Below are 26,294 nucleotides of genomic sequence, written 5' to 3' on the forward strand. Positions count from 1 at the left end.
AAGGGCCGCGCCCTCGCGCGCCCGCGCCTGCGCGCTGAGGGCGGTGGCTGGGGCGGCTGGCGCGCGCTGGCGGCCATGGCGGGAGCGTGAGGGATCCCCCCGCCCTCCGCGCCCCGCTTCCCCTCCGCGGGAACCTTGTCCTTCCCCAGTGCCGAACCGGCGAGAGACCTCCGTCGGACACGTGTTTCACCCCCCCAGTTCCCGTAGGTGCTCGTGTGAGGACGCGGCAGAAAGCGACGCTGCCTCCAGGAAAGCATCCAAGGCGTGAGGGAGCCCCAGCACTCCCAGCTCTGCTCCAAAGGAGCGATTTGTGTAGGGACAGGAACATTTCCCGTGGCAGCCCACGCCGCAGGTGAGGAGCCCTAGAGCAGTGATAGGATATGCCCAGGTGTGTGTTACAAGCCTGGCAAGTCAGGCCAGTCTGAAATTAAGTTCCTGGGTTTTTTGCTCCAGAGGTGTGCCTGTGTGTGGCTCACGAAGGGCCTCGACCTCACATCCGCAGTTGCGCTTGCACCGGCCCCAGCCCACATCTGCACGTCAAAAGCACTCTCCCGGTCATCCAGCTGCCTCAATGATTTTGTTATGAGTTGCACAGACAGTGACTACACAAATTCTGCAAGACTATGGTTACCTTTTAGGTGATCACCACTTCTAAGTGGAGACAAGGCACAAGTGAAGTGCTGGGTTTTTGCTCTGATTATTTTTTCTAGAGAAAACCGTGTCACTGGTACTTGAACTCCTGAGATCAAGTTGAATTATTTAATGAAACCTGTCTTACTAACATGCATTGTCATTCAGCTGGGAAGAGGTATATTAGCACTAAAGAATTCAGATTGTTATAGATTATAAATATATCCATATTAGGAAGGAATTGTTTTCTGTGAGGGTGCTGAGGCCCTGGCACAATTTGCCCAGAGAAGTTGTGGCTGCCTCTGGATCCCTGAATGTATCCAAGGCCAGGCTGGGTGGGGACTGAGGCAACCTGGTCTAGTAGGTGGTGTTCCACTTAATTATAAACCTTTCTTAACCTTCAAAAATGTATTATAATTTTCAAAGTTCACCCCATCAAGGTCCTCGCATCCTGGAATCCACTCGTGTGACCTTCAGCTCACATTCATTCTGCAACTCATGCATTTTAAACATCACATATATATATAAATATATATATATATATATATAATATCACCCACCCCAGACAAGCACTGGGGAAGCCCATCATGCAACCCAGCACCACCAGAGTAACTGAGGACACTGTAGCTGCAGGGAAATCCCTTGAATCCAGCACACAAACCACCAGCTCAAACCCAAAATGACAGTGACTCCTATTACCTCTATTTTTAAGCTCATGAAACCTCATCACATGAAAAGCGTGAGGCATCATGATGTTACCAAATAAAATGGACAGTAAGAACTGTGATTAATCAAAAAAAAAAAATATTTGAATATTTTATGCTTTCACATTTGTCTCTCTTCCACTGTAATTTTTAGCACCTTGTAAGTTTAAACCTTTCTCATAAATTATTTTTTGATCTTCTTGAAATACACACAATTCAGCTGTCAGCTTGACAGTTCAAAGATGTTATTACCATCAGTTGTAGGGAAAAATTATCTTTTACAGACAACTGGTATTTTTAAAACATTTGAAATGAGAAAAAAAATTCTTTAGTCTCCAAGTTGGCACAATGAATTTATCAGATCTCATGTTGTGGCAAAAATTATGGGTATTTTGTCTCTGATATATTATACTGCTGTGTATAAATAGTTCAGCAAAAAGTAGGTGTCAAAATCCAAGTGGAGTGTTTCATTGTGACTGAAAAATCAGCATATTCTCCTCAAGTGCAAGGAACTTCCTTTTACTCCTCCCTCTCAGGAACAACTAAACCCAGTGCAGAAATTCGGGTGCTGTTTGGGAAGATGAATGAATCTTTCCACTTGCTGCTACCTAGCTGGAAATTCAAATCATCAAAATAATAGATCTTGTTCTAAAGAACAAGTTAATAAAAAAGGCTTTATTTACCTATAATTTTCTTTCCCATGTTTATGTGGAGCACCAGTTGTAATCAGAATAGCTAAGCCAAGGTGCCCATAATCAAGAGCTCTAACAGCCATTCTTCACGAAAACCTGCCATTTTTTCATTCCTTCCTAGCTGCAGTAATGGAGGGAGTGATTCCAGTACAGTCACTGAGCTTTTTGACACCTACTTAGTAGGTTTTGAATGGCATCAAATTCTGGAGATGTTTCAGGGCAGAGGCTTTGCATTGCATGGTTTAACTGCTCTCCCTGTGATCCCAAAGCACAGCTAAATTTATCACAGGTGAAACTCATTCCAGTGCCCCAAGCTGCCAAATCTTTAGGAGCATTTAGCTGAGTTTTCACTCTTGAGTATTACCAACTCAGTGCAAAATACATCGTTTTAAGATGACTTCAGGTTGGCAAGTATTTTGAAAGGCAAAAATCAGAATTAAAACCCACCTTCAGAATGCAGCTGAATGGGATGAAATAGAACAATTTCCATCAGACCAACTGGGAAGCGCTGCAGTTTTGTAGAAATCCGTCCAATGCATAAATACAAAATCAGAGCTAATTACCTGAAGAGCCATTTTGTAGCTTGGCTTCATAGCTGATCACAAACTAAATGTGCCAATGACATGCTGGTGTTGCAACAAAGCAGCACCCAGAGCTTGTGCTGGGGTGAACAACTGTGTTTGTTATGGGGGGCTTGCAAAACAACTTCCCATGAGACCTGGGCCAGCAATGGACATCTCGAGGCAAAGAGGAGTCAGAATGAAACAAACATAAGCAGCAGCAGTGTAAGTTTAGAAAACATGGAAATCTCTATGAAAATACATAGAAAATCTAAATTTATTTCATGTAGGGTTGAGGACGCTGAAGTGACAATGCAGTTGCTGCAAAAATGAACTGTTTTCAATGTCTGTGAGAACAGGACAAGCAGCAGTGGACTCAAGCAGCAGCAAGGAAAACTTTTTCTTCAGACATGAGGTAAGTTCTGTCTGGTAAGTTCATATAATGAAATAGATGGCACAGAGAGGCTATGGAATCTTCATCCTACAATGCTATATAAACACTTGTGTGACAATCAGCTGGAAGTGGTGCAGTGGGAGCTGAGCCTATCTCAGGGTAAAACAGCTGATGTTCAAAGTTCCTTCCACTAACTCCTATAGCAAATCTATTGTCGGGATGCTACACCACAGGCTGGGAACTGACACAACACCAAGATTCTTCTACCAGATTCTTGTACTTCTGACCAGAACAAACCACAGCTCTCCCAAGTACCTGCTCATGATTGTATCTTGATGTTTGAGGCATTAGTATGATAAAAATGTTCTTGTGTTTGCAGCTACTGCCATAACAATCAGAAAATTGCTTCTAGCAGAACGTGTGTTCCCATGGGGTTCCACTTCATGCTCTCAAATTTTATGATGTGTAGTGTTGTATTCTCCCATCATCATGGTTTGAGCCATCCAGAGTTACAAGCAAGGAAGATCATACACACACACACACCCCACCCACATGAAATAACAAATGTTAGTGCTCTGGCTTCTCAGGTGCAACCAGTTTCTGTGAGTTTCACAAAACAGATACAGCTCACTTAACTACTGCTTTACATGGAATGTAAAGCCCATTTTGCCTTCTAAAAATGTGTATTCTGCAACAAGATTTTGACTATTTCCATCAAGTGACATAAAATGTACTAGTAAATTAATTTTTTTTCAAGAGAGATATATGTGGCCAGGTAAAATAAAATACTTTCTTGGAGCAGCACAAGTCATTGACTTAATGCCAAGTATCTTGTGAAGCCTTTGAAGACATAAATACAAAGAACTTTTCACAAGTTGGGTAACTAAAAAGCTGTCTGTAGTCAAAAATACTTCGGAAATTAACAGGAGTAATTATTTATAAATTTCATTAAATGTCAGTTCTGGCTTGACTTTAAACCCTGTCTTGCCTCAGTTCTACAAAAGGTTTTCACAGATCACAGCACTGTCCACTCTACAAACTGTATGCCCTAGAACAAACAGGTCTGAAAAGTAAATCACAGTATAAGTTTGTTGACAAATGAATTTGTAAAAAGAACAGTTTACATCAGAAGGATCAAAGTCAGAGCCTTTATTAAATGTTCCTTCTCTAAACAGACTGCATTTAATCCCCCTTTCGCATCTGTGAATTCTAAGGCTATTTTAAATACTCCATTTTACAGGGATTTTCAGTCTTCAGAACCGTCACAAGCAGCAAGTTAGCAGTACACAGAAACAATACAACTGAACTTCCACTGAGTTCTATTCCTGCCTCCAGGGTGTGTGGAAAAACCAACAATACCTGCAGTACTGGAGTTTTTGCACAGACCCTGGGAAGGAAATAGTTGTCACCAGAGTTTAAGCCTGATGTGCTCTAGCCACATCTCAAAGTTGGCCACAGCTGACCAGTATTGGTTAGTATGTCTGTCTCTTGCGCATAATCTGTTTCAAAAAGGGGACCAAATTTTTGATTTTCATCTAGTGTGGGTCTAATTAAGGCTATTCTGGTATATTTGATACTAAAATACTCTCTGGGAGTCCTTTTCATGAAATCCCATCAGAATTAACATTTTCAAAAATGAAAACATTTATAATAGGTGTTTGAGTTGAAATGCTGATGCAGCGGCTGGTTCAGTGTTTCCTGTCTTCGGGAGCTTTATCACGTCAGGATGGTGTCATCGATCTGTTCCTCGGAGTCAGCCTGAGCAGCCAGCTTCCTCAGGGACCTCCTGCAGCTCTCATTGAGGAGCTCCAGGCTGGCAGCATCCAGGATCTTGGAAATTGACTGTGGAGAGGAGACAGCACCAGTTACCAACTCCTCAGCACACACCGTTCTAAATCACAGTAAGTGCCTTGTGCGCTGTATCAACTGAAACATTTCCAACGTCCCAAAAGTCTTCACCTGGATTTACAATTCCAGACGTGGGAACTATCCAAAAGCAGGTCAGACTTAGAAAACAGGTCTGGAAATGGATGCATGAAGTAGTAGTCCATCCTAAATACTCCCTAGTGCTACTGTGATCATCCGAGTGACCAAAGCAATGAATTATCAGTGCCAGCTGAGGGAACTCAGCACAGGCAAGGCTTAAGGGGGTATGTTAAATGCCCCAGTTCTGTTAATGCTGCACTATAAGGTTGTACAGAACAGGTGTTGCTGATTTCTTCAGAGCTTAGCATGAGGATGCTGCTGAAGATCTAAATGAAAATGGGAATGTCCCACTTCGTCTATTTCATAAGAGACTTCCAGCACATTCTGAGGCTGAGGCACCACACACACAAAAGCAGAACAAAGTGACACAGCCTTGCTAACAACAATTATGGTTCTTTTTATGTCTCATACCTCAAGCACTTCTTCACCCGCTCTCATCTTCAGAAGGTTGACAATAGCCTGGTCACTGTAGGCTCTTACACTCGTGTTTTTGTCTTTTGTGTTGTCCAGAAGTGCTTTGAGAATTGGTTTAATTGTCTGAGTATCCAGTGGGGGAAGATGGCTTTTATTTGCCCACCAAATCATCTTTTCTGCAACTAACTTTATGTCACTGGATGAGTTCTGAAGACACTGAAGGAGACAAAGATACACGTACATTCAGGTATACCAAGGACATGTATTTAAAGCAGTTGTTAATTTTTTTTTTCCAATTTAAGCATTTAAAACTATGCTAAGAAAAGCAAACCGTTTTCAACTCACAGGTACACAAGATACACACTTGTTACCAATTAAGTCTGACTAAACTGTGTAAGAGAAAGTCAAACCTTCAAAACAAGACAACTTTTCAATAGAAAATTTCTAAATATGTAGTTGATGACAGTGTCACATGTTCATCTCAACTGTCTCAGGAAATGACAATGACCACCAAGAGCAGAAAAGCTGATACTGTCAGCACCTCTACAACACACTCACTCAGCAACAACAGCCAAGCCAGTCTCTGGTTGGAATACTGGGTGCATTTTAACAGTGGACTTCACTTCAAAATTCAAAGAATTAGAGTTTTATATTTTAATCTTAATCCATTTAAAACATGAAAACTAACTTCTGAATGTCAAGTGCATTATTAATACAGTGATAAAGGTTTTGTTGCAAGTGTAATATTTTGTATTTTAACATAATACTATTATATTAATATAGTTAAGTCGGATTTCAAACAAAAAGTCTGCTTTGAAGAATGTTGGCCTGTATCATGTCAGCTTGGCATGTTTGGTCGTTTGTTAAGTAAATTGCAAAGAAAAGAAAAATCTGAAAATGTAACATGCTGCAGCATCACCCCTCTCTATCTATTCTTGTCTACCAAGAGGATACTTGGGTGTGTGGTGGGGTTTGGGGAGGGCAGACTACTAAAGAAACCAGAAAACCCCAGCCACACACCGAAAGAAACAAACAACCAATAAAGGAATTTTGAAGAAAAATATTTAAATCAAAATGAACTGAAAAAGATGTTGACTTCAATGTTCTCAGGTCAGGTGAGCTTTGCTATTTGATACATTTCTAGCAAAGGCTGTTTGACCTTTACCAATCTTAAAACCTGACAGCTTCCTCACACTCTTCTCTGCCTCTCTGCCAGCTGTTTACTACTGCAAAGGAAAAATGCATTTATAAGAATCAGACTTGGGTTTCAGCACAGAAAGCTCAAAAGCAATTTTCCATGTTAGAGCAGGGATGGCAGTGTTGTTTTCACAGCTTCAAAGCTTCTATCTGCACTCTGCCTCAAAAAGAAATATCTAGATTTTCAGGGATTTCACAGACCCACCCATGAGTTAGGTCAAACAGAGATTCAGATCACACAAGAACATGACCAGGTAATTAACATGAAAATTCTTACCTTAATAAAGAGGCTGGAAAGTTTGGGAGGCAGGTTGCTTCCCCCTTCCATGTGGTATTTCATGAGAAAGCCCATCCCTCTGATGCCACTAACTGCAATGGGGATCTTCAGCATAAAGACAAGAATTGGTATTACTACAGCAGAATTCAACAACATCCTTTAAAACCAAACTCATGGTCTATCAGCTTTTGTGGAAGGCTAAACCCATCTTTCAAAAGAACAGCAGCATCAAAGCAGGAAAACATTGGGTTAACGGTATTAGGTAATATGATGAAAAAATCCTAATATAAACATGAGCCAGAAGAAATAAGGCAGCAGGCCCCACCAAGCCCACAAAATTCCTATCCCAAACTACTCATTCAACACCAGATTTAAAATCTCCCTCCTAAAATGAGTAATTTCCACTTCTTGCAAACTTGGTCTGTGAATGAGAACTCTCTAGGGAAACGGGAGTGTAATTTACTCCAAATGAAAGCTACTCTGCAGTTAAAGATTATTTAATCTTCACCTCCCCAGAGATCAGAACTCAAAGAAGCAGAACAGTTGTGTAATTTCACCATAAAAACTGCATCTAGCCAAGGGAGAATGTTCAGATGGCACTTGGGGGTTTTTGTCCTGGTTGGTATCACAGGAACCTGTTCTCACACCTTTCAAAACTGCTCCCAACAAGCACCTGCAACAGCACTCCCCCACTGTTGGGCAGGACTCACCCTGTCAGCTGTGGCATTGCTGAAGATCATCTCCTGGACACTGCTGTAGTATTTTGGGGAACACAGCCTGCCAGGAGCCACGTTCACAGCCACGGAGAGCGCCAGGCTCCGGCCGTGCCTCACCATCCAGTCAATGCCAGAAACATCTGCTGCAGAGGAGAGAACAGAACAATGGCAGGGCTCCTGCTATCTAGTCCTCTTCATCTGAGAGGCTTTTGGCAATTTGTCAATTCACTGCCATAAAATGATACAATGAGCAGCATCTACAGCAATGCCCTGCTTCCTCCATTTCTCCCAAAAAGACATACAGACAGAGCTAAAATCAACACCTTTTCCAGGCAGGAACACCACCTGGGCAGGCAGGGAAACAGACACAAACAAGAGACTCTCTTCTTCAACTCAGATACTTCTGATGGTTCAAAATTAACAAATTTATTAGAAAGTCAAAGCTTGTCTAAAGTCATCTGTAATTTGACCAGCCAACAGAATTCCTTTTTTAATCCCACAGGGGAGAGTAATCCGTAACACTCTCCAACACCGGGGTCCTATAAAACTCTTTTTTTTTTCTAACTTAGAGGCAAATTAGTTAATTCTCCAAAAACATGTGAAGCCATCAGATGTGGCCTGCAATTAGCATCAGCCAACCTAAGACCACAGCGCTCTCCCAAAAGGTGGGATGGCCCTCCTGTCCACCCTGCCTGGACATCTTATGTCCAGCTGTCCTCATGTTGGCAACAGCAGTTACTCAGCCATGCTAGCACTTTCATCACATCATCAGGTAACAAATCCAGAGAAAAAAGTCTGGGCAACCCCAACTGACAATCAGTTACCTGTGCTCCCTGTATACCAGAGTGCACGAAGCCACGAGCAAAGAAAAGCACAAGAAAATACAGAGCAGAGATTCAGTCACAAAGTTAGCTTGAATCAATGGCTGAGAAGGAATCTTCTCTGCTTTCAGAATCTGTTCCAGTCCTGCAAACAGCTTCACTTACCCAGTAAGTGCTGGTAGAGAACAGTGCTGAGCTCATCGTCGGACAGAAAGGCGCACAGCTCTGCCAGGCAGCCGGCCGAGGCCATGCGGGTGGCATCCTGACAGGGGATGGGAGAACAGAGAACATGGCTTGAGCTCAACACACCCCAGAGACAGGCAGCAAGATAAACAACTATCAGAAGATGACAGGAAATAAAGAGGAGGAGAAAATAAATCGTAGTTTTTCACTCCTACTCCCTGTGGATTTCTTTCAGTTCACATGGTTTCTTGTACATAATGGAACTTAAAACCAAATCTAAGGTCAAAAAGCTAGCAGAGACTGAAGACTTAAGAGATCTTCTCTAAGTTCTGATTTGTTAAATGGAAAGGTCATAAAGATGAAATTCAATGTTTTAAAAGATGAGTTCACAAAAGCTTAGTTTAGATTCACTTACTATTAGTGTTTTTTCTAGCCATCTCTGGATGAGTTGGTCTCTGTGATAAACTCTTACTACTTTTCATTTAACACTTCCAGGCTTTTGCTATTTTGGCTTCCTTATGTGACCATCCCATTACTGTCCACTTCTCCCCCAAATTTACAACCCAGTGGAAATGTTTCAATTTTTGTATTTCTAGCATCTCAACAGTTGCACGTCTGTTGCAGAGACTGACATAAAAAAAGAAATTATTAGATGATTAATTTAATCTCACTCATGTTACTGTTGCCATCTGCTATATACAGAAGACCCTATATTAAACTTGAAGAGCTTCTCTCATTAGAGAAAAATCTGCCATTACCTGAAAAATTTCTTACACGAACGATAAACCTCACCTGAGAGGCAACAAACACATCCATGCATAGAGTGAGGGTACCACAGGCTTTCTCCAAGATAAAAAGCAAATCCTGACTGCAGAGCTACCTGAAACCTGTTAGTGAGGAGCTGCAGGCCAAACCCACATATGCAGTTGCCAAGGAAACATTAAACTGAAGCTTTTCAGAGCAACCAGGGACTGACTGGTCAGGAATCTCCAATTCTTCACTGTGACTACATCATTAATAATTTTCCCAGAAGTTCTTTTAGACAGTAATTCTGTTAGAAAGTTCAGATTTTAAATGTAAGAACAAGACTGTCTGCAGCAGGGGACCTTTGCAGCTGGTTGAAGCAGTACCTCATCGTGTCCCAGCATCCCCAGCAGCACAGTGCTAATATTCTTCCTAATTGCAGCATCTACTTTTGCACCAGCTCCTCGTGTGACAAACCGCAGTGCCTGCAGCATCGTATCCCTGGAAGAGATCACATTCTACAGTCAGACACTGCCTCTCCCCCACCCTCCAAGAGAAATTTTGTCTGGATACCTGCAGATCCTTGCACAGCAATTACACTGAGATGCCTTAGAGTTTGGGACAGTGATCCCCTCTCTGCCCTGCTGGAGACTCCATCCTAGACAGTACTTCCATGTCTCTGTCTAACACAACAGAGATATTTTCTGATTGTTCAAACATTAAAAAAAAATATCATGTCAGGAAGTTCATACCTTAGGGATCTGTGCCCTTAGGATACAAGAACAGCTGCTTTACTTCAGGTCAGACTGACAGTCAATACTGCCTTTTATCTGAAAGTGGGCTGCTTGGGGATGTGCAGGAGAGGAGAACAGACCCAAGCACTCTTTCTCCTAAATACTCTCACAGCTCACCTTCTGACACAGGAAGGCCCCATCATCCCCATTCTTAGCTTGCAGTCCAGTGCTTTCATGAATACATGAAACTCTAACTGGGGGTTTTGTTCATTCATCCCAGCTCTTTCCTTCATCCTCAGTAAGCAGGAAGGTCTGAGCTGTCAGCTGCAGCTTACCTGATGGCAGAATCATCACTGGAACGAATTCCATTCAGGAGCTCTGTGAAGAGAGGATCCACTTTGACATGGATGACAATGAGTTTCCCAAGAGCATCGGCAGCTTTAAGGCGAACAGCGCGGTTTGAGTCTTGCAGAGCTTTGGTGAACGTTGTTTGCAACTGGGGCAAAAACGGTTTCAAAGCAATCTCAACCTATTCCAGAGTGGAGGAAGGGAAAGTGGTGGGGTCAAATATTAAAGAGCAGCTAGAGATCAAAGCCTGAAAACAGCATAACCTCTTCTACAGCAGTTTGTTATCAGAGAGCCCTCATAAAATCTAATGTGCTACTAAAGTACTAAAGGAAAAAACATGAAACAACAATTTACCACAAAACCTTTGACCTTTTCCAATCTAATAACCTTTTCTTCACACTGAAATACAAGGGCAGCACTGAGAAATTTTACACTATCATGAACAGCCTTTTGTACTCAGACCACTGAATAAAAGCTCAGCTCTGTTCAAAGATACGTAAGATCTTTGCACTAAACAATACATAAAAATGGTGGATACAGGAGAGATTAATTACACAGTGGGTTTTAATCACTTGAAAGTGGGATCAGCCAGTGGTTCAGCACTGGAGGCTTTTTTTGTAGGCCAGAAGCTGCTGCAAGAATGCAATCCAGTTACAGTGCTGTTCCTACATATCAAATCCACAGCAGCTGGCATCCCAGCTGTATTTACATGAACAGCAACAGATATTTCTGAAGGTTGCCATGGAAAATGTTCACAAACCACAGTTCAATACTTTGAATCTTACCTTAGCTAAAAGAAGGCTTAATGTTTCAAGCAGAGCCACCTTGACATTCCAGCTGAACCGATCTCCCAAGATTCGAATGAGTGGCCCAGTGATGCTCACCACAGATGGTTTGAGAGCTTCAGCAGAAGTCAGCTTTATAACCAGCCCTAAGGCCTTTGCTGCCTCCTCCTTCTGATCTGGATTACCAGTTAAAACACCTTCCCGCAGCACCACAAGTATGGAAGTCACTCCCTGTCATGAAAATCGGATAAGAAAGCTTAGAAGCTAAGATGCAAGAAATATGTATCTTATTTTTGCTCCTATTATACACCAGATGCACAAACTTGGAGAGTTTCTCTCAATTTCCTGTTGACCTTCAGCTTCCTGATTCCACATTGACAGAGCTACTTTTATTTGGTTTGATTTCATGCCTCTCCGCCTTACTAAGCCAGTTGCTATGAGAAAAGTGGTGGCAGCTCAGGGAATTTTTAAACCAGAGAAATCTGGCATAGAAGTCCAGTGTTACTCCCCCACAAAAAGCAGCCAACAACCATAACTTACGTGCATAACAGAATTGTCAGAGACCTCATTGCAAGAGGGGTGTTCTGTAGGGTTACTCAAGAGCTCTAACATACAGAAAGTCCTCCAATATACAGGTTTGGAATGCCTAAATAGTCACTCCTTCTAATAGCTGCAGTATCAATCAGCTCTCCCCAAAGGTGGGGTATTATGGCTGTCATGAATCCACACTCATTCTGATCCTTTACCTTCTTAGGAATACAGAATCCTGGCACATGCTCGCCCTTGGCCTCATTCCCTACAATCCGGATATCCCTGTGCAGGTCCTCAATGAGAGCAAGCTGGTTCCCAGCGTCTAATTTCTGCAGGAGAGAGGGGTAAAACAAAGATCAGGCAACACGACACCCAGGTATCTTTTGTGAAATCTTCTCAGGCCAAGCATTACTCCTGTAACCTTTTTAAGCTGCCTCTCACCTTGGTGATGGAATTAAGCGCATCCCAGCTTTCATTCAGAACTACAGGGTTGGTGTCATTAAACAGGCGGATCAAGCCTGAAACCAAGCTCCTGAGATGCCCAGTGTAGTCTGCTTTTGTCTTGGAGCAGTAGATGTTCAGCATGACAGCTGCTGCCTGTCTCATGCCCAGCTCAGGGCTGCGGGTAGCTTCTAGCAAATCTTCAGTTATAATTCTTTGTCCAACATCATCTTCCACAGACAGGATCACAGACTGGCAGTTTGCCATCTCCTGAAGAGTCCAAATTAACTTTCCATTAGCTTTCAAACAGAACAAAGCCAAATTTAGCCCCAGGTTTCTCCATGTTATCCCCAGCATTGTCTCTAGATAAATACTACAACACACCCCACTTGCTAATTGTTTCTCATTAAAGAGCTGATCACATCACCATTAAAGGCTTGACTCAGTCGTGGTGAAGACACAGGTACGACTGATTCTTAAAATTTAACAGGTGACCAAACTGCTGAATTGATCGCTGCAGCAGCTGCAGGAGGGCGAATTTACAAAAATTAGAGTGGCTCAGTCTCTCCATCTTACTCACCCATTAGAGACTGTGAGTCTAGTCAGATAACATTCTTCTGATTTAGGTAGTTTAATGCTGTGCGTCACAGCACTAATTACAAGCACGTCTATGGTATATTAGAGATCTCCAGGCAGACTTGGGGCTAGAAGCTGATCTAATACGTATCCACAACAGAAAGAAAACAGGACTCTGTCACTCATTCCTAATTCACCAACTGATTATGAAAATGTCTGTCCACAGTCACAACTCCAGGATGTTCTCTGGAGTCCAAACACCAGATGTTTTGGAAAGCAGTACGGGAAGAGTGCAGCATGCAAAATAGGAGATTTCCTCCCTGCAGCCCTTTAATCTCTCAGTCTTCTACACCAAGAATAAATACAAAGTTAACTAGACTTTCTGGCAGTTCTCCAGGAATAAGTAAACTGAGAATTGTATCTTGTAGCAGGCCAAGGAGACTTTTAAATGGATACAAATAGATCTGGAAAGCATACGTTTTTCGACTCACAATATGCCACCAGGCAAAAAGACTCATCCTGGAGAAGCTAATGGACTGAATTAAACATGCAATCTGTGAATCTAGAGAACACATTCTGGGCTGGGAAGTAAACCTGGTGCACTATCTTCAGGCAACCTGTCACAACAAAGAGCTGAGCTGTGCTACTTGCCAATTGCTCTTCGCTGGTGCCCAGCTTCTCTTTGAGTGCAGACATCATGGCAGGCAGGATGACACTCAAGTGCCGTGTCAGAGCGTCCCCTGCCACTGAGGAGAGGAAAGCCAGCACCCGGGTGTTCACTGGGGGTGTAGTCAGCTACAAAAATAAAAAATAACATCAAAAATTGAGACAAGCAGGAAGTTTTTTATGAAGGATTCTCACTCTCTCTACAACATGAAATATTTACGTACCACAAGCCAAATGACAATGTTTTGAGCACAAAATCAAAAGAAAATTTCAGACTATGCTTTCTCTTTTGCCATATTGGTCCAAAGAAAACTGGCACCAAGCAGAGGAAACAGCACAGATACAAAGTTTAACATTTATTTCCATTTGTACCTTTGGCACCAAATAAGGCAGCACCACACGGCTCTTGACAGCCATAACTTGTTTAAGACCATCCACAGCAAAATCAGCTGTCTCTTCATTATCCTACAGGGAAAGAGAAAGAGACAAACCTGAGAAATGATCTGTGACACACCAAGTTGCTTCAAGGGACAGTTTTCCATGTGATCTTAAAAACAAACCAAATCCTTCTTCTATTTAAAAATGTTCTCATATTCTTATAGTAACTAGAAGAACCCAAACCAAGCTCTTCTGTCGTATCAGAAAGGTTTTCCATTCCAGGCATAGTGGCCAAGCAACTTCATCAGGTGACAGTGGCAATTCCATCACAGAGACAGGTGTAGCAATTCTTAGGCCTAAGCTTAAGCCACAAGATCTTCCCTACCACTGGCTAGGATGACTCCAGGAGGAGACAAAATACTGCTGCCATTCCCTGGAAGGTCTGCCACTGCAATCCTCCTCCTCCTTTGGGTTAATTATTCAAAACTTGTCCCACAGCATCATTAATCAGGTTGTTGACTAATGCTGAGCAATGCTCACCAGCTGCTTCAGCAAGAAAGGCAGGATGTCTTCAAGAGCCTGATGGCCAATTGTTGAGTGCAGCTGTTCAAATGTTTTGGCTGCAGCCTCTCGAACTTCTTCCAGAGGGTCACACAGTGCTTTTCTCACTGTAGGAACCAGAGACTCAGAGAAAAGCAGTACCTGTAGATGAACAGATAAAATTTCAGAACACCTAAAGTACAACAGACACGCGTATCTCAGTAAAGTAGCGAAGAATTCAGAATTTGCCCAGCTGAAACTAAACTGCTGTTTGCTTGGAATAGTATTGGAAGAAAAGCAGGATCCATCAGCACAAAGAGTTGCAGTGCTCTAAGGCTACCTAGTGGAAAATTTCTAGAATTATATCTCATATGCAATGTTTAAATTTACCAACTGATATAAATTCATAAATTTGCCTGAGCAGCAACTCAGTGTTAGTTACAAGGCCCTGACTTCAGACCATAGAACAAGTCCAGCACTAGCTGCATTTTTCTGTCTCAAGTGCAATACCTGCACCATAACATCAATACCTGGGAAAACAGGAATTTCACCTGGCACATGTGACTCACCGCATCCCTGCTGGTTGATTTCATGATCTCGCTCAAACCAATGCAGACTCCCTGCCTCTCATCACTCTTGTCTGATCTCAGTCCATCTTCCAGGATAGGAATGATTTCAGGAAGGATCTTCTCCCCTAACTTTCGGACAAGGTCTCCTAATGTCCGTGCTGCAACCTGTCTCCAAAAACATAATAATTATTTTCCTTTTTTATAAAACTTTAGAAGGTGAACTGTGAACAAATGTTCATTTTTGACTATACACCACTGTTCATAGTGTAGATAGAGAAGTAGGAATGGAAATTATTACAAATAACCATCAAAAAATAGTTTTACTGTCATCACAATCACAGTTGCCTTCAGCAAACAACTCAGACATGCTCATGCTCAGAACAGTTAAACTGATGACAGCTTCGGAGTGTTTTAGAGAGAAGAATTATCCTGGTTTTCTCAGGAGTTATTTTCTACAGTCACCTGCAGCATCAAGAAGGGACAACTTAATTCCTCACCGTTCGCTTATCTGCACAAGTACTGGCCAGGAATTTCAGCAGAAGCCCAAAGAGTGTTGGCAGGATTTCCCGCAGCGTGCGAGGAGTGTTTGAGACAACGATTTTCCAGACGTGTAAGGAGGCCTGGCGCACCACCAGCTGTGTGTCTGAGCGACCCATGTACAGCCCTGCCAGCACCCTGTTCCTCCTCTCCACTCCCAGAGCATTGATGATAGCCTGGAAAGAAATAGCACAGAATACATGATTATTCAAGATGTCTTTCCAGCAGCCTGTGTCCATGCTGATTTAAAATAGGAGAATTTGAAAAAAATAAAGGCACAGCAGGCAAGAAGAGCTTTACCTTGTTTGACTGGGCTGTTCCAAAGTTGTCATCCTCTGAGGCAGTTTCTGTGGTCATTTTTCCAGTGACTCCAGAGATATGGAATAGAAGATCTCCAAGGAGCTGAACTGAGCTAAACCTGGTAACAGGAGCAAGTCAAGTGTTAAGAACAGGGCCCTCAGGCAGTACCTGTCCAATCCTGACAGGATGTCAGCTACAGACCAGAGCCAAATGTGAAGCACAGCTGGGTCTGCACTGAAATGCTGCATGGGCTGATGTGTAACATCAGTCTGCCGACATGGCTGAAAGCAGCATGATGAATAGAAAGGGATGGAGTGAATTCCAAACTGGAAGGGCTGAGAGGATTTTTAAATCAAAGCAATGAATCCGAGAATAGCTTCGACTCTAAAAAGGAACAAGACATTGCCTGCATCTGTCTAACCCAAACAACATTCACCTAGGGTAGGAGTACTTAGTAGCACTCAGCTGGCACAAATCATTTAGTGCAGCTAATTTTTGAGCAACTGCTATTGGCTGTGAGTGCTCCACTGCACATTTTCATACACAGGAGCACAATAACTTGCTCAGCATTTGGAGAAATGAAAAACAGTACACAAGGGCTAAATATTGCCACATCGACTGCCTTGGAAGTGCATTTCAGAGTCACTGCTAGAATTAATAATCCAGCATGAATGCTCTGCAGGTAGTAGGAAACCTCATCCTGCCTGGCAGAGCTTTGCAGACTCAAGTGCTGTAAGGCATCATATTGAAATCAACAAGCAAAAAGACACAATTGTTTTTGCTTCACAGGAGGTATCTGCATTTTTTTGAGGAGCAACACAGAGTCTACATCACACCAGTTTTTCAAGAATGGAAAGGAAACGTTTGTGGCTAAGCTGGTTCTGCCTTACCTTATCCTCCAGAGATCATCAAAGAGCCCATCCTCGAGCTGTGGCAGCAGCAGAGCAATGGCAGTCTCGGCGTACATGCTGATGATTCGCTGCCCCGCGCGCAGCGCCGTGTCCCGCACAAACTCGTTCTCGTCTGCCAGGGCCTGCACACAGCCACAAAAAGGGCTCTGAAAACTCGGCCTTTCAGCACAATACACGCACAAGCAACAGGAGGAAAACAAACCAGTGTTTTCTCTCTCCACCATGAAAACCGAATGAACTATAGAGTTGTGAATGCACAAAGATGACTTCAAAAAATGACTAGTGACCATAAGTAAAAGACAGCAAGCCAATAACTTAGAAGAAATCATTTATAATTTAAATTTCCTTTCTTTTTTTCTAGTAGTCCAGCCAAGCTGGACAAGTCTCTGCACATCCCACCATTATTGAAAATGATACTTACGAATATTCTGGAGGCTTCTTTTTATTCTCCGATAAATAAAATTCTTCAGTTTTGTTACATACCTTAAGGATACAAGGAATGATGGGACCAACATAGGGAGTGAACTTGTCTCCAAAGGTAATTGGCAGGTAGTTGAACATCATGATATAACCATCTCGTACATGTGGAGCAATATCCACTTTACTGGCAGTTGCTACAATCTCTGGCATAAGTTTCTCCAGCTTTTCTACCCCCAAACCAGCCATAACTTCAGCCAGACCTGGGGGAAAAAAGCAGGGAACAGAGCTGATACACACAAGAAACAAGCAGCTTATCTGATTTAATATGAAAAAACCTGAGCTCAGGGCTCACACACAGCTGTCCCCACCTTGAGCAGCACCAGAGCGATCCACTGAGCTCTGCTCATATGTCAGGGTCTCCATCAGCCATGGCAACAAATCCTCAAAGCAGGACTCTCCCATACCCTTCACCATGGCCCCCAGGGCCTTTGCAGACACTGTGCGCACCTAACAGCCAAGAGAAAGAGAGATCTGCAAAATGTCCAGTCAAAGGTGCTACAGATGTGCCACACTGGTTAGGACAATGTTTAACCTAATGCACTGAAAGACAAACTGTGCTTGTACAAAAGACTTACTTCAGGTACAGGATCCAACAGAGAGGCCTTCAGTCCGGGTGTCACACTGGGTAGGTACGGAGCCAGATCCTAAAACAAAGAGCTCAAAAAGTCAGAACCAGATTCAAAATGAGAGAAAACAAAGTCACCTTCATGTAAAGGATGTTCACCCCTTAGAATCAGCAAACGTCCTTAACAGCCTGAGAGTTTAATTAGGTGCTCTCACAACACTGCAGACAAGCATAGTGAATTATTCTGAAGTCCAAGAAACATCAGTTCTGTGCAGATCAATCAAAACCTTTTTAATGCTTGCTCACAACCCAGGAGTTTGTGTCTAAGGAAAATCCAACACTCTTAACATTTACACAAGGTTTAAATGTAGAGATTAACAGCACAAAAATTAAACACAGATCTTTAGCTTACAGTCAGGTCCTACAAATACTTTTCAAACAAACCCTGGATCCATTTGTTAGCAGCTGATCTGTGTTTCACTTGTTTGTTTGGCAAGACATTTCTTATGTGGTAAAAATTACAAGACCTTTTTGCAGGGATAAACTGGTAATAACTAGATGACCAAAGCTGATGCTCTTAAGGACCTGAGAACTGTCACTATCCTTATAGTCATCTGCTCATTTACATACATTTAATTAAGAAGCTGCATGGATGCTAGTATTTTCTACCTTAAGAGCAAAATCTCCAAGCCAAATAAATTCCTTCTAGTGCTTGTCACAGTAATCAGTTAGAATACAGTTAGAGGGCATTTGAGCACTGTACCTTCTGGTCAGTCAGGGAGTACATATTCCCAATGATCTGGGCAGCCATTTTTCTGGTGTCTGTGGAACGATCCTGGAAAGCTCTCTGAACAATTGGCATGATCAGTGCTAAGGATGGAGCATCAATGAAATGGACAAACTTGGTATCCAGTAGAGTCTGCAAACACTTCTGAGTCTTCCTGGAGGGGTCAGTGAGAGCATCCAACAGAACTGGAGCAATTGCTGAATATTTTTAAAAAGGCAAGAAAAGACTTTATTTGTACATAAACCAAAAACGTGTCAGGATGAGCTGGTGTGCTCTCATGGGATGTTTTAGGTCCTTCTAAAGCAACAATCAGAACAAAGAGAGGGGAAACTCTATTAACATCAGCTGAAAAAATGGACAGGAACATTTAAAATGCCTGGAAGCAGACAGCTGCTGTTGAGCTTTAATGTTATACTTCTGTAGGATTAGTTTCCTTTCTATACAAATTTACATTTAATCCTAAATACCGTGAACCAAAACCTTGCTTTTATAAACCACAGTCACATCAGGACATTAGAGATGCACAGACAGGTCTTACCCAGGATCTCTGGATTCCTGATGACAGACCCAATCTGCCTGAGAGCCTGCTGCCCTGCATTCTGCACCTTCACATGGGAATCTGTCAGCACTTCAGTGAGTTTGGGCACGATGTTGGGTAAACAGGAAGAGAGTTGTTTGGGAGCACAGTATGCCATAGCCCCCAGCAGTTCCACTGACCCTGTGAACAAAGTAAACCAAGAAAGAAAAGACAACAGAAAAGAAAAAACACAGTATTAAGAACTGACATGAGATGATCACATTTACTTCAAACTCAAATCTACCAGTCAGAGAACACAAAGAATGGCTGAAATGCATTAAGTTGCTCTGTGCCACTTAAAGACACCAAAAAATACTTTTCTTTTGTACAAGGGAAAAGGAATATGTTAAGAAAATTCCACGTTCTGAAGTACAACTATAGAGATTGGATACAAACTGTCCCTTGAATATGCCAGGGGAAAAAAGGTTACTCAAATGTGTAAGGGAACTCAGCTGTAAAAAGCTGGACAAGTCTCACAGTCCCTTATAAGACAATAAACCATCTAGGCCATCTGTAGGGATGAAGGAATACACAAGGGGGATGACAGCAAAGGGAACTGTGGGTTACTCAGTCATGTCAGGCACATAGTGGTCCATACCAGCTTTAGTTCTCCAAGATTCCTCTTCTAGTGCCGCAAGAAGTGATGGCAAAACCAGCTTCACTCCATGAGTACTCAGATTGCTCATTACAGCTTTGGCACAGTCATCTGCAGCCTCCAAGGAGAAGAGAACACTTACAAACGGTGACACAACACTGCTTTCTTTCCTCTGAGACTCTCTGGGAACAAAGCCTTCATGTAAATAGTGTCTCAGTATACAATGATGCAGCTGGCTAAGTAGCTCCCTTTCAATGGCCAATGAAATCAGATGCTTTCAGTTACTAAGAAGATCAAATTGTTATTAGTGGTATGTCAAGGGATAGGTCACCTTCTCTAATTGCCCCGTTACAAACAGGATTCACATCCATATCCATTCCATCTGGGTTTTTTAACACTCTGTGATAGCAGAAATTTAAGGCACCTTACCTCTCGCACGTACTGGTTCCCATCTCCAAAACAAAGCAGCAGGTGAGGCAACACATGAACCACATAGGGCTCAAACAGCTTCCCAAGCATGCTGCACAGCATCTCAAAGGCAAACAGAGCCCCTAAAAACCAAAAAAAGGCAGTCAGAGGAAAATACAACTTCATTTAAGGAGGATGGGAAAAGAAGATACAATTTGCCAAATACTGTTCCAAAAGCACTCAAATCTCACAGCTGCAAGTCTGTTGCTTTCTTGCCCTTGTGGCTTGTGCTGTAGTAGGGATTTGTGGCCTCAGAAAAGGAGCTCTCCCCCAGCAACACCTGCCTTTGGAAGCAGGAGAAGGGGGAACATCTATATGGTCTAGGACTAGAAATCCAGCTTGCACCACGATGTGAATCAAGCAATTCTGAGCCACTCTACACAACCAACTGCCTCACAAGAGATACTTCCCATTTCTTTCTTGCCAAACTTTAGTAAAATAAAGTAGCAAAACCAAACACAGGGGAGCAGGAACATCACCTGACCACAATGGTAGTAGGCAGAAGAGAAATGCTAAGTGTCTGGAAGGAGAAGCTCCTGTCCCTTACCCTCCCGCCGCCGGAAGTTCTTCTTGTCCTGGATAGCATCGGTCAGCGTGGTCATCATCTCCTGCTGCTTGAGAGAGAGGATGCCCAGGCCTTTCACCAGGCCTGCCAGACCATAGGCTGCACCTTTGCGTTCAGCGTACTTATCAGACTCCAACAGCAGCTGCATCAGCTTCTGGATCATTCCTCCTGCATCCTCCTTAATTGCAGGCACTAGAGGTGGTAAACAGCTTGCCACTGACTCTTGAACCTGTAAAACAATCCACCAGCCACCAGATCACAAAACAGTCTTTGCTAACATAAATTCCCCCTAGAATGCACCCCAAGTGAAACCCTTCTGTCACCATTTTTCATCTCTCTGCCATCCCTAACAGTATCCTGGTGTTAACCTGCCTCTGTGTGGAACCTGATAACTCCTCCTAAAGGCACCTACCTGCTGAGATGGGGTGGACAAGGCTGCTATCAATTTGCCAACAATTGGTTTCACTTTAGGGTCACTCTTGTCCAGATGTTTTGCCAGTGACCCCATCAAAATGACCACGCTTTGCCTGACAGCATCATAACTGGCATCATTAGGAGCATTTTTCAGGAATTCTTCAAACACTGGCAAGAGAGAGTTAACATTGTCCTGAAAAACAAAACCACAGAACTTGCCACTAGAGTCCACTCAGAATGAGATTTGCTATGCTCAGTGGACTTGTTTGTTCTTCTCTGAGCCAACAACTGAACAATCACACTGTATTTACAGTTCATTTCATGTGTCACATCACATAAAACCTTGTACCATCCCGACAGGCAACAAATATTTCCTGCTAGAGAGAAATTAGCTCTTTAAAATTAGAATCCCCAAGCCTACCAGCATGATGTTCTGCCAGAAAAAACACAAGCTCCCAGGCCTGAACATCAGTGCCCGCTCCTTTGCTTGCACCATTTGCCAAGGGAGAGCAGAAACATCAAACAAACTTCACACTGTTTTTCTAATAAACACAATGAAAGAATGAATAATATGAAAATACCCCAACTGTCTTGGGCTAAACTAAAGAATAAAGGCATTTGTCCAGAGGTGACTGGCACATAGGAGGAAATCAAGCTGAGCAATTCACACCCTGCACACCTTCCCCATCTGACACTGCTGGGGAAGAGCTAACAGGGAAAAGAATGGTCCTCCATTCCTCTATGATTTAAGTTTAACTAAGCCAACATCAGCAAGATTTCATGTTTTGCTTTGCATGAAGTCTGAAAAGGAATTCTCATCTTCACAGGATTAAAAGATCTATGGTCTGATTTTGCTTTTGTTACTCTAGTTTTATACCATTTTAACTCCAGCTGATCCAGGAATATTATATTTTATAGCAATGACAGGGATGAACCACACTTAGTCAACACTAGACACTTAACAGAACAACTCTGAACACAAAAATTTCTAAATGAAAGTTTTCAGCTGTTACAAGTAACAGCAACCTCTAAGACTTTTTTTTTTTTTTTTTTTTTAATCTATGGGCTCCAACACAGTACCTACATATCCATTACATCTTTTTCCACTGATAGAGACAGAAACATTCAGACTTACTTTGCCATGAGTGTTGAGTGTTGAAAGAGCTGCATCCAACATGCACTTCCTGACCTCAGGACTGCGATCATTCAGAGCATCCGGCACAAAAAACTGAAAGAGGGGCTTCACCTGAGAACTGTCCAGATGCTCTGAGAGCTTGTTAAGGGCCAGTGCTATGCCACACCTGTGAAGAAGGTGATGAGCCTGTTAGCTTACTGACTTCTCACAGAATTGAGAGCTCACAATCACATTTGTTATCAGCAGCAATTACAGAAACTGAGAGCAAGAACCAGTATGGAAACAAAATGCCTCTGTGCATTTCATTACATAACTCCATGCCTCAATCTCCTGCAAGGATAATAATCTCTCAGCCATATAATAGCTTTTATCTCAAATTAAGCTTTAGGGATACTTGAGCCAACTTAGACATCAGGATCACTTCAACTACTGCTGAAATGCAATAGCTTTACAACAAGGTACATCAGCATTAAAGGACAGATTAGCTCAAGACAAAGTAGCAAACAAGATGATCTCCAATTAAACCTGTACAGAACATAGAAGTAAACAGAAAGTAATTAGCCAAACTGGAATTTGGCCAGTTCATTAAGGCTTGAACTGCTGCTCTTGAAACAATCAATGGCCCATACAGAGCTGGGAACGCAGAAAGCTAAGACAAAAATCAGTCAGTCAGAGGGAAAGATTCTGGTTTTTATCAGGACATAGAGATGACAGCATCCAATATTTTCATGGAGTTCTGCCTGTCCCCAGTTAGCTTGAGGGGCACAAATATTCTTTACCAGAAGAACACATGAAAACAGCAAGTCAATACAGCTGCACGTAATTTGTTCTTCTAAATAAAAAGATTTAATTTGGATGCACAGAAAGTGATGAGATCAGTCTGAATATGACTGTACCTTGCTTCCCACTGGTCAGGCGGTGATTCAGATATCACTCGTCCCAAAGCATCCAAAACTGGAGGTGGCCTCTGGAAGGAGAAAAGATTTCATTAAAATGCCTTTTCCAAGGATAGGCATGCAGAGAATTTGTCAACCATACTTGCAATGCAGGTAGCAGAAGAGCAAGGTTAAGAAACAAGCAGAAAGCAAGTTTGGGGTCAAAATTACTTCAGCTGACACTGCCCTACCACAGCCTTTCTGTATCATCTAAGGCACCCCTCCCACCTGTCCAATGGTGCCATTAGTGGCTGATAACATGAAGTTCAAGACACTGATGTCTTTGCTGAGCTCAAACAAGACAATAGTAGATTCAATGCACATCTTCAAGACAGACAAAAGGAAAAGTGACTAACAGAAAGCAAGGCAGCAGCTCATGCCTGTCAACCCCTCAGGGCAAGAGTACTTACATAGAGCTTCTCCTGGTAGATCTCTGTGAGCTTGCTCATGACCTCTGCTGCCTGCTTTCGGTACTGAGCTACAGCTCTGGAAAGAGCCTCAGCCCCTGCCTGTCGCACTGCCTCTTCATGGTAGATGACATCTTTGATCAGCAGGGAACACAGGTCAGGCTGCAGCTCCAGACCCATGGACTCCCACAGCCTGCAGCACACAGAGGGGATGGGTCACCCTTCAGCAAAGAAGCCATTGCCACATGTACAACTGGAGTGACCTAGAGCTGCCCTCCAGCTGTGGGGCAAAGCCCTTGAGTGCAGCTCCATGCTGTGGGCAGAGAAGAGGTCCCCTAAAACCCAATCTACAAAGAAGAACCCTTACCTCTCTGCCAGCTTCTGAATCTCATCTTCAACGTCAAACTTTACTACCCAGAGGCGACGCAACAGGTTCAGTCCATTCTTCTCATCACTGTCTGGGGTTGGTAGAACCATTTGGAGCTCCATCAGTCCCTGAATTAGTTCACAGGAAAATCAGTGCAAGGATCTGATTTTTAGAAACAGATGCTTTAAAACACTTAAGACTTTTGGCAAGTCAAGCTCTCAGTGGTTGGAAGTGTCAAAATTCATGTTTGGTTGTGCCTTACACTGCCCATAGTGATCAAAGACTTCCTATTCCTAGTGGGTGGGACTCAAGAACAGTGAATTCAACTCCACAGGCAGGTTACAGAGGCTCTGGTGACTAGTCTGTTCTACTTCTAAGTACAAACCAGACAGCTCAGAAGGGCTAAACTGGAATTTGTTTCATGGTAAAGAACACCAAGCACCCTTGAAGTTTTTCTTTCTGTTCTCAGAAGTGACTAAGCCTGAAGCTTTCCAATAACAAGGCCTAGCACAGACAGGAATTTATTCACAGCTTCTATCTTTAAGCCTAAGCTCTATCCAATTGTAAATAGAAGGTGTTAAGTAGTCCTAATTATATCTCTTTTAAGGAAACAAAGGTGTGGATAAGCCCAGAGTACTCCTTTTTACAAATAAATCCAGCACAAAGAGCATAACTTGGAGCATTATTGTTCAGACTGCCTCTGACACACTGCCCAAAGCCTGGCAGCTGAAGCCTCTCTGCATCAGTGTAAGGGAATATCCACCTCCCAAAAACTTAAGGAATTTGGTGTGACCCTGAATGATTCCCACCTACCCTGAGAGCTGCATCTCGAACGTTCATGCAGGGAGATTGCAGGGCCTGCAGGAGCACATCGATCTCCTCCTGCTCGGCGTAGGCACAGCCGTCCTCACCGCTGCTGCTGGCACACAGCGCCGTCAGCGCCTCCGAGGCCAGCACCTACAACAGCACCAATGTCACACATCCATTACACCTTCAACTGCTGACAAAGCGAGCACTGAGTGCTGTCACAGCACAATTCCCAAAGAACAGTCACAAAACTGAGACGTGACAAGTTCAGCCCAACTCTTTGCTTTTTATTATTGACCTTTCCTACCCCATCCCTTACAACAAACACTCAGAGGAGAGACTACTGAGCTTAGCTGGCAGAGCAAGGCCTTAGAGAAAAAAAATGCCACCTCTGGAAAACTGGAGAATATATTTGTTGCAATAAAACCCGCAGAAAAAAAGATGCAGACATTTTAATCCAAGAATACCATAAACACAGAAGAAAATTGGGAATGTATCAACCACCAGCATCAGAGACTTAAACCAGTTGGTACATTTCCCTCATTTAGATGCTGATGAAACTTAGGGAGAATTCTGACTGTGGTTATGAAGTTGAGCACTCACCTGTAACCGTGGAGAACCTGTTCCTATCACTCGAGTCAGCAGAACCAGCATGTCCCTGCGGGGCAGCAACTCTGGGCCATTCTGAAAAGTTGAGGGGAGAAAAGGGCAGGGGAAAGGAAAAAGACTTTTATCTTCTGATTTCTAAGTGCCTTGCCTATGTATGACACTCCTTAAAAAATCCCAGTCAAAACCTAAGGCTGGGCAGGTACCAAAACCCATGGCAGAAAACAATCCTCTACAGTTAACTAACTTGGAGAATTCATCTGCTTTGTCCAGTTTCCACATCAGCTGTTTTATCCCATGGCTCATCTGACCCCACAGCTCTCACCTCATCCACCAACAAAGACTGGCCATTTCCTGATGATCTCAGCTGAGCATGGACTGTAAGAATCTGCAGAATCTTGACCAGGAACTCCTCCTTGTCTTCACTGTTATGGGGCGTCTCAATCATAACAGTCTTCAGGAGAGGAAAGACTAAGGAAAATGCTGGAGCTGATAATGGGGCAGCACCTGTGAAAAGAAAAAAACATCCTTTGAACACAGCTGATCCTCCCATGACTTGGTTGATAGTATTGGCTGGTATAAAATGTACACTTGAGTAGCTCATAATAGATATGGCCAAGCTTAGCCTCACACACAAAGATGCTGAGTAACCCTACATATTTGCCACTTAACAGCAGCAACAGTGCAGCTCCAACAGTGAATTTTGGCATTTCAGTGTTAGGTTAAGGGTAGGACTTGATGATCTTAAGGGTCTTTTCCAACCAAAATGATTCTGGGATTCTACGTGGCTTCAATCAAAGTCACATTAGGATTCCAAATTACAATGCCTCAAGAGTATAGAAATACATACTGTAAATGGAATTTAAACAATTCCGTGAATTAGACAGTCACTTATAAAGTTCATTTGTCCCCAAGCAAGGCCCTGTTAGCCAGCTGCATTTCCTCTAAACAC

General features: G+C 42.9%; 1 protein-coding gene and 1 long non-coding RNA gene across 3 annotated transcripts in view; one reads left to right on the forward strand and one right to left on the reverse strand.

Annotated features, from left to right (window-relative positions):
- Positions 1 to 96: 96 nt before the first annotated feature.
- LOC106864895 (uncharacterized) lies at positions 97 to 3,796 on the forward strand. Its single transcript, XR_001404526.2, has 2 exons — positions 97 to 352; positions 2,877 to 3,796. It is a non-coding gene; the product is annotated as an uncharacterized LOC106864895 (long non-coding RNA).
- A 318-nt stretch (positions 3,797 to 4,114) lies between these two features.
- Positions 4,115 to 26,294, reverse strand: part of GCN1 (GCN1 activator of EIF2AK4) — a 38,432-nt gene continuing 16,252 nt past the window's right edge. Inside the window, exons 26-58 of one of the 2 annotated variants that reach the window (XM_014894616.2) lie at positions 25,668 to 25,849; positions 25,340 to 25,420; positions 24,743 to 24,886; positions 23,930 to 24,057; positions 23,566 to 23,755; positions 23,117 to 23,187; positions 22,221 to 22,386; positions 21,084 to 21,278; positions 20,654 to 20,900; positions 20,068 to 20,189; positions 19,642 to 19,756; positions 19,005 to 19,184; positions 18,443 to 18,663; positions 17,690 to 17,758; positions 17,423 to 17,561; positions 17,118 to 17,314; positions 16,614 to 16,756; positions 15,724 to 15,841; positions 15,384 to 15,599; positions 14,887 to 15,051; positions 14,318 to 14,479; positions 13,772 to 13,864; positions 13,385 to 13,528; positions 12,158 to 12,427; positions 11,932 to 12,045; positions 11,186 to 11,416; positions 10,388 to 10,581; positions 9,705 to 9,819; positions 8,557 to 8,653; positions 7,565 to 7,710; positions 6,855 to 6,959; positions 5,378 to 5,596; positions 4,115 to 4,822 (exon numbers count right to left, since the gene is read on the reverse strand). In XM_014894616.2, the coding sequence (XP_014750102.2) occupies positions 4,697 to 4,822; positions 5,378 to 5,596; positions 6,855 to 6,959; positions 7,565 to 7,710; positions 8,557 to 8,653; positions 9,705 to 9,819; positions 10,388 to 10,581; positions 11,186 to 11,416; positions 11,932 to 12,045; positions 12,158 to 12,427; positions 13,385 to 13,528; positions 13,772 to 13,864; positions 14,318 to 14,479; positions 14,887 to 15,051; positions 15,384 to 15,599; positions 15,724 to 15,841; positions 16,614 to 16,756; positions 17,118 to 17,314; positions 17,423 to 17,561; positions 17,690 to 17,758; positions 18,443 to 18,663; positions 19,005 to 19,184; positions 19,642 to 19,756; positions 20,068 to 20,189; positions 20,654 to 20,900; positions 21,084 to 21,278; positions 22,221 to 22,386; positions 23,117 to 23,187; positions 23,566 to 23,755; positions 23,930 to 24,057; positions 24,743 to 24,886; positions 25,340 to 25,420; positions 25,668 to 25,849 (5,105 nt within the window). In that variant the 3' untranslated portion in view covers positions 4,115 to 4,696. Of the gene's footprint in view, positions 4,823 to 5,377; positions 5,597 to 6,854; positions 6,960 to 7,564; positions 7,714 to 8,556; positions 8,654 to 9,704; positions 9,820 to 10,387; positions 10,582 to 11,185; positions 11,417 to 11,931; positions 12,046 to 12,157; positions 12,428 to 13,384; positions 13,529 to 13,771; positions 13,865 to 14,317; positions 14,480 to 14,886; positions 15,052 to 15,383; positions 15,600 to 15,723; positions 15,842 to 16,613; positions 16,757 to 17,117; positions 17,315 to 17,422; positions 17,562 to 17,689; positions 17,759 to 18,442; positions 18,664 to 19,004; positions 19,185 to 19,641; positions 19,757 to 20,067; positions 20,190 to 20,653; positions 20,901 to 21,083; positions 21,279 to 22,220; positions 22,387 to 23,116; positions 23,188 to 23,565; positions 23,756 to 23,929; positions 24,058 to 24,742; positions 24,887 to 25,339; positions 25,421 to 25,667; positions 25,850 to 26,294 lie in introns of both variants that reach the window. The other variant, XM_014894615.2, reaches the window with a different exon arrangement.

Source organism: Sturnus vulgaris, chromosome 19 (assembly GCF_052056855.1).
Source record: "Sturnus vulgaris isolate bStuVul1 chromosome 19, bStuVul1.hap1, whole genome shotgun sequence".
NCBI classification, from domain to species: Eukaryota; Metazoa; Chordata; class Aves; order Passeriformes; family Sturnidae; genus Sturnus; species Sturnus vulgaris.